At 43.8% G+C, this 7,775-nt stretch overlaps 2 protein-coding genes across 2 annotated transcripts; one reads left to right on the top strand and one right to left on the bottom strand.

The window, feature by feature from the left end:
• The first annotated feature begins 275 nt into the window (after positions 1–275).
• LOC109424274 (exocyst complex component 6) lies at positions 276–5,104 on the top strand. Its single transcript, XM_062852192.1, has 2 exons — positions 276–2,109; positions 4,359–5,104. The coding sequence occupies exons 1-2, from the start codon at positions 460–462 to the stop codon at positions 4,992–4,994; spliced, it is 2,286 nt and encodes a 761-aa protein (XP_062708176.1). The 5' UTR covers positions 276–459; the 3' UTR covers positions 4,995–5,104.
• On the bottom strand, positions 5,024–7,402 carry LOC109428707 (regulator of nonsense transcripts 3B). The gene is made up of 2 exons (XM_019704528.3): positions 6,989–7,402; positions 5,024–6,931 (listed from the first exon to the last, which is right to left on the bottom strand). The coding sequence occupies exons 1-2, from the start codon at positions 7,217–7,219 to the stop codon at positions 5,099–5,101; spliced, it is 2,064 nt and encodes a 687-aa protein (XP_019560073.3). The 5' UTR covers positions 7,220–7,402; the 3' UTR covers positions 5,024–5,098.
• Between the last annotated feature and the right edge of the window lie 373 nt (positions 7,403–7,775).

The raw sequence follows: 7,775 nt of genomic DNA, 5'->3' as shown, positions 1-7,775 counted from the left end.
GTGCATGAAATTATATGGGATTTTGACGTTTCTTGGCCTTGTTGTTTACAAAATTTCTGTAAGAGTGAAAGAGAAGGAGAGAATTTCATGCAGTGCCCTATAGGGCTCTGCACGAAACTCTCACCCTCTCTTTCGCTCTCATTGAGATTTAGTTATGTCTGTGAGTTACGTTCATTTCGCGAATCGCTCTGGATCTCTGCCGTTTCTGAAGGGACTTCCATTTTTTCACAAAGCTTTGTAAACATCATCGAAACAAGCAAAGAAAGATAATCTGATGACAAAATTTGTCATTAACACCGTCAGTGAGTATCACTCCCACAAAATTAGTTTGTTGTTTTCCGTGAAAATTTAGTGAAAAAGTGCCTGGTTGCAATATAATAATAGTTATAGTTTTATTTAATTTACGGCCTGTTACTTACGCTTGTTCATCTTCTGCAGCAAGTCAAACATTGTGAAAAGATGGCTAACATTTCGATGCAAGACATCGAGGCGGTCGATGACTATTGGGGCCCAACGTTCCGGACGATTTTGGAAGGTAACTCGCACGATCAAGTGTCCGAACAACTAGAGTCGCGCATCCGGTCGCACGATAAAGACATCGAAAGGATTTGCAATCTGTACTACCAGGGATTTATCGACTCGATTCGGGAGCTGTTGCTTGTGAAATCGCAAGCGCAGGGATTGAACCAGGAGGTCCAAACGTTGGACGAAGGACTGGCGAAAGCTTCCGGCGGGGTGATTGCCAAAGGAAATGACTTGGTGAAGGCGCGAAAGGTTGAAGGAAACATTGCGGGGGCGATCGAGGGGCTATCCAGTTGTTTGCCGGTGCTGGAGTGCTACTCGAAGTTGTTGAAACAGGTGCGAGAGAAACGCTACTACCCGGCGTTGAAGACGTTGGAAGTGCTGGAGAATGAATATTTGCCGAAGGTTTCTGGGTACAGATTTTCGCAGCAAATGCGGGAGACGATTCCAAAATTGAAAGAGAATATTAAGAAGTCTTCCGAGGAAGACTTTCGGGAATTTTTGGAAAACATTCGTAAGTTTTCACCGCGGATTGGGGAGATTGCAATGAAACATACTAAAGAACTACAGAAGCGTGATTTGGATACGATAATAGCAGAGTACAGACAGATGTCTTTGAATGGAGAATGCGTCGACGACGAGGAGGACGTAAATGCTCAAGATCTGATTGATTTTTCTCCTATTTATCGATGCTTGCACATTTACACGGTGTTGAATGATAAGGAATACTTTGAAAAGGATTACCGAAAACAGAGAAGAGATCAGGCTAAACTGGTTCTGCAAGCCCCGCAGACTATGCACGATAATCTGGAGGCCTACAAAACATACATTTATTCGATTGTGGGATTTTTTGTGGTTGAGGACCATGTTATGAACACCGGAGGAGAGATAGTTACTCAAACTTACCTAGACGATTTATGGTCGTCTTCTTTAACCAGGGCCGTAAACGTTCTAAGCATGTCCTCGTCGTCCTGCACGGATCCCAACATCTTGCTTCGAATCAAAAACCTGATTATGCTGAGCATTACTACTCTGAAGAACTATGGCTATACGGTGTCTCAGCTGTGGGACCTGCTGCTGGAGATGCGCGATCATTACAACGAAGTTCTGCTTCAACGCTGGGTGAATGAGTTCCGAGATATTCTAGACAAAAGCGATTTTCTACCCTTGGAGGCATGTACTCAGGAAGAGTACGATGCTGTTTTAGAGCGATTCCCCTTCCACTCCGATCAGCTTGAAGCTCAATCGTTTCCGAAAAAGTTTCCATTCTCCCGAATGGTCCCGGAAGTGTACCACCAAGCGATGGAATTTATGTACGCGTGCATGAAGTTTTCCGAAGAACTAACCCTCTCGCCGAACGAAATAGCCGCCATGGTTCGGAAGGCGGCCAATCTGTTGCTTACGCGGAGCTTCAGCGGGTGTCTTTCGGCCGTGTTTCGCAGTCCCAGTCTGGCGCTGATGCAGGTCATTCAGATTATCATCGATACCCAGTATCTGGAAAAGGCCGGGCCCTTTTTGGACAGTTTCGTGTGCAAAATGACCGGAACCAGCCAGAATGTGACACAAACACCGTCGGCGATGTTTCAGGTGAGTTGATTTTGTAGCAATGGATTGTGCATTAAAGGGTTGTTTGCAGATCAAATTCCTTGTCTGAATAGCCCACGAAATCGTTTTTCTTCGATCGCAGTACGCAGTTGCGAAGAATTGACAATTCAAATGGCATTCACCGTAGAAAGCTTCTGCTAGTCGGCCATGAAATGTCTTAAGCGATTCCCTTTGAACACAAAACTGAACTTAAGTTCGTGAACAAACAAAATTCTCTTTTCACTTCAGTGGATTAGAATAACATAACATAAGCTAATATTAAATGAAAAACAACAATTACCTAACCGAATGTGTTGAGTTTGGTTCATTGCCGGTCGGTGTTATTTATTTACATTTGACAATGTTATTTCCACCGCGATCTTTGAATGAAACAATTTGCGAATGTCTTACCCGACGTCTCCACTAGACAGAAATGTCTTGCCATTTTGCTGCCAGAAAGTGAAAACGTAACAGAAATGATCAACACCGCTGCTTTCCATGCAAACAGCGAGAGAACATTTCTGTCATGACACATCTGTCCAGCAAAATGGCAAGACATTTCTGTCTAGTGGAGACGTCGGGTTACCAATATAGTCCGATATGTGGTTTAGTTGAACCACCAGGATAGTATTGTGGGTTCGGTTCGCAAAAATCAATGTATCACTTAAACCATGCGTCGCATTCAGGGCCAGATTCAAGGACGACCAGGGAGCCATGGCCCCGAGCCCCCTCAGTTCAGGGCCCCCCACAAAATCCAACTTCAAACCGAAAAAAAGTAGTGAAAGAAACATCTTGATTCAATGTTTATCACAACACAAGTACCGTCTCACCATATTATAGACAGCTCCATATTCTGAACAGTCGGCAAATCCAAAATAGATTTGTCTCTTATGAAGCAATATATTTAATCGAGAGTTGAGACGTTAATTTTATTGAGCCCCTGTATGATCCAATCGTTGCAAAACATATCGTTTTTGACTCAATTGCGAACGTAGAGAATGTGTTTTTAACCATGTAACCAATGTAACCATGGCGAATAAAAGCTAAGGTGATTTTAAAAGATGAATATCTTTTTTTGCCTACCATTGCATAATTTATACATTTTGTGGCAAGTACAATGATACACTATGCCCAGGGAGTCGAGAAAATTTTCCTGACCGGAACGGGAATCGAACCCGCCGTCTCCGGATTGGCGATCCATAGCCTAACTGGAGACCCCAATCGTCTTCAAACTAGATTTTCATATCTGCATCTCGGTTATGCTTAGATTACAGTGGATGCCTTTTTCTAGTTACACTAATTAAGGTGAAACATCAAGAAATCCCATTGCACTTTTGCATACAACTTTAGAAGCACAAATCTAACGAACGAAGCATCGAACTAAGCCGCACTTGTTAATCGTGGCTTTGCTCACTCAAAAAAAGAGGCAGCTTTTCCAAATCGAACGCATTTGTTTACGAATTTTTAAGATTGGTGCTTTTGAAAACGTGAGTAGGGGTCCAAGCCGGCCATTGTGGCAGCCATATTTGGGTTGTCTGAAGTTTCTCCTTAAGCTAGATTAATTTCTTCAATAACAACCCTAATGTTTGGGATTTTTTTCATATTTTCTAGGTTTTTCTAGATTAATAAAATATCCTCTAAAGAGAGGGCCTCCGCAATACTGTGGCCCCGGGCCCCCACATGTGAAAATCCGGCCCTGGTCGCATCGACCATCGTCCGTTGTCCATCATAGCTCATCAGATGCGCAATACAGAGATTGAAGATAGGTATTACTATTTTCGCGACTTGAAAAGCCGATTCTCTACCGAATCCGAATACCGAAACAATATGCAGCAATAACAAACATGTTACCACAGACAAGCAGATGTAACACTGACACAATTTGAATCGGCCACGGTTTTAACGATCATTTTAAATCTGCGCAGTTGTTACTTTCACAACCAGAGGGGCACGCATCGTTTATGTTCGCGTTTGACGCTTCACACTAGCGCTTGCTGTTGACGATATTGCGGAGCTTAGTGCTACGCGCAATATCGTCACCAGCTGGTGCTAGTGTAACTGAGCGATGGTTTTACAGGAATTTGTTATAGGTGTTACATCTGTTTGTCTGTGATGTTACTGTTACATATTACTGTAAATGTCATTCAACGTTATCCTCAGATCTATTTAATAAATGCCACCAGCAATCTATAGTATTAGATACCCTTTAATCGTAATTATCACTGCCAGTAACACAGTATCGTTCATTTTAGGTGGCTCGCTCCGAAGCTGAACAGCAAGTTTCGACAAAGCTCTGTTCCAAACTGGATGAATTTTTCGAGGAACTGGAAGGGTACGATTGGTTACTCCCCGAGAGCTACGGTCACGCTTCCCCCTTTGTGACGGATATGATCGCATTCCTGCAGAGTACATTCCAAAGCTTTTCTTATATTTTACCGGGCGTTGCTCAGGCAGCCTGTCGGAAGGCATGCGAGCACGTTGCCACCCGGATCTACAAGCTGATTCTGTCCGAGGAAATAAAGCAAATTTCCGGTGGAGCCTTGGATCAAATCAACCTGGACCTGATGCAGTTCGAACTATTTGCCGCATCGGATCCAGTGCCCGGCCTGAGGGAAGGAGATTTATCGAAATATTTTGCAGAAATAAGGCAACTGCTGGATCTACTGATTTCCGAAGATTGGAGCGCCTATTTGCACGATTTTGGCAAGGACGAGAACCGGTACTCATTGGTTCATCCGTCGACGATAATCGTTGTCCTGGAGAAGCTACGGGAGGCAGACAAAAAGTCGATGCTGTCGCTTATGAAATCAAAATCGGAGCGAGACAAGAAGAAACTGCTGGAAACGGTTCTTCGCCAGTTGAAGCAGTTGGCCGAGAGACAAAACTAAGTTATTTTGGATGAGGAATGAAAATAATCTTCTATTAGCATTAGTCGAACGTATATTTATTTGTAAGCAAATGTAATTCTAATCATAATAAAGGAATCCATAATCTACGAGTCCTCCAGTTTGACGCCCTCTAGTGCTTCCACAACTTCCGTCACCGTTGCCTTCTGGGTTGCCTTTTCCTCGGTTGTCGAAGTAGTGGGAAACGGTTCCGCCGGAGGAGGTGGTTCCTCTCTGGAAGTCTTCCTAGCATCACAATCTTTCTCCGCTTCGCTGGAGTTCTTCCGTCTGGCGCGTCTGTCCTTTGGCCTTTCCTTGTCGGAGGCTTTCTTCGTAAGTTTGTGCCTCTTTTCCTTGTCCTTTGCTCCACCGTGCGGTGCAGGTTTCGCGGCAGCGCTTTTGTCTGATCCCGAACGATCCGAATCGCTTTTTTCTTTCGCTTTGTTGTCATCTTCACTTTTGGTGGCACCTTCCTTAGATCCAGCAGCAGCATTGGCACCATTAGACATCAGTCGTTTTCTCGGCTGATAAATTTCTATGGAAGGACGATCTTTGTTACGGATTTTGCGCGCTTCACGTGCTTCCTTGAGCTTTTCATCGATGTCCGCTTTTCGTTCGGAGCTGCTGCTATCCGGAGCGGCAGTTTCTGGAAGCGGTGTCGGTTCTTTTTTCGCTGGCGGCGGAGGTAAGTCTTCCGATGGTTGTTGGGAAGGGGTTACGGGATTGGATTTTTGGGGAAAAGCCGGAGGAAGCGTGAAAGAAGATTCCCCTAGAATGATAGTCGATTTTTCTTTAGGGATGAATGGCGCTACATGCGGTGTTAGAATGCTTTTCTTGATGTCTACTTTGGGAACAGTGATAGATTTGAACTCATCGCCAGTGGCAGCATCCTTCCGGTCCTTGTCCTCAAGTTCTGCGAGGCGGGTTTCGGCCCGAGCACGAGTTTCCTTTCTTCGCTCGCTGTACTTTTTAACTTCTTTCTTAGGAGCTTCAACCGGAGTAGGTTTCTGAGACTGGCTCTCCTGTTTGTGCTCTTGTTTAGTCTCCTTTTCTTTTTTCGGAACCTCTCCGGAAGCTTTCTTTTCTCTTTCTTCTTGCTTTCTCGCCTTTTCTTTCTCCTTCCTCAGCCGGTCTCGTTCCTGCTTGCGACTTAAAACTTTTTCAGGTTCTCCTTCACCACCCTCTTCTTTTTCCGGTTTTACACGCTCCTTATCTTTCTCCTTGCGATTTCTTTGCCTTTTGTCCTTTTCTTTTGCGTCTTTAACGATCTCAATTTTCTCCTTCTTTCCGAAATCTTTCTTTCCTTGATTAGGATCCAGTCGCGATGGAACCGTTCGAACCACAATCTCTTCCTCCTTCGTTTTTTCTTCTTTTATCGCTTCAGGAACCGCTTTTCCACTCTTTTTCTGTCGTTCCTCTTTTCTTTGCTTCTTTTTCTCCTCATTCTTTTTACGTTTCTCGTCACGCTTCTCTTGTCTCTTCTGCGCAATGTATTCCAATAATGGTGTTGATGTAATTTTTTCCTCATCCTTAATTTTGTAGGTGTATTCCAGTTTACTCTTGCTCTTGCCGGCTGTGTCCTTCTCCTCGGCTTCCAGCGCCTCTTTAAATGCCAAGAAATGGGTATCCGTTTCAATAGTTCCACACTTGACGTCTTTCTTCCGCGAGCGGTTCCTCGGCAGTTCCTGGAAAGGTGCAAACTCGACCACTGCCGGATACTCCACTCCTTTGGAATCCACAAAAATGTACCCATCGAATTTGTCCTTGAACAGATAGATGTCTTCCGCCTTGGTAAAGTTGATGTACGCCCTGGAGGAAGCATTCCGACCGAGGGACCAATCGCCGGATACAAAATAGAAGTCGTCATGGTCCGGCATCGGTTCGATCTGCTTGCGAAACGTTTCCTCGTCCATCGAAGGCGGCAATCGACGGATGACCACCTAGAAATAATCCCATCAAAACAAATTGCCCTAATCCCGAAATTTTTTCTCACTTACCTTAGTCAATGGCCTGGGTGCATCCTTTTTGGCCTTTTTGTTACGCTTGCTACCACTTCCGTCCTTCTTCTCTTTTTTCCCGGCAGGCTTCGCCTTTGTTACCACCGGGTCTGGCGGTTCAGTCATCGACTTCGGGTTACCATTATTGGCGGAAGAGGAATCTTCGCCGCCGGTATTCCCTTTACCTCGTGCATCGGGAAGTTTCTCAGGCAAGTTTACCGTTGTGGGCATGGTGCGTACTAAATAATTTGCATAACTTTTTTATATTGATTAAAATGCTTCGCTAAATACTATTTTTTCCAGTAAATTTCCTGTTTCATGCAATTTTGAGAGGAAAATCACTTTTTTCGGCTAAAAATATTGCGTATCCAATCCAGTCGCACTGTCAATAAATTTTGTTTTGTTTCTGCGTTTCTCGTTGTTTTCGTTGGTTTGCTGCTCATCATTGAGCCCTTTAGAAACAAAGAAAGATCAAAGTTTATTAATCGATCATCGGTCAAAATTTAATCGAAAAGGAACATGATCGATTTCCCTATAGGGTAACCAATATAATTTGGACCCCCATATATTTTGGACCCCCTGGGTCGTATTTTCATAATTTTCACAGATGTATTGAAATGAAAACTCCATTAGATTTTATGTGCGCAAAGCAGATAAAAGCGAATCGCTGGCTCAAATCCTCGTTTTATGTGCGGCATTTAGATTTTAAAGTGTTGGCATTGAATTTGATTGAGTTGCACATATTTTTCATATGCACAGCTATGAATTCTAAAAATGATACATCTAC

The sequence above is a fragment of the Aedes albopictus genome, chromosome 2 (assembly GCF_035046485.1).
Source record: "Aedes albopictus strain Foshan chromosome 2, AalbF5, whole genome shotgun sequence".
Taxonomy (NCBI): domain Eukaryota; kingdom Metazoa; phylum Arthropoda; class Insecta; order Diptera; family Culicidae; genus Aedes; species Aedes albopictus.
Note: the sequence above shows the minus strand (reverse complement) of the source record. Positions and strands in the feature narration are given on the sequence as shown.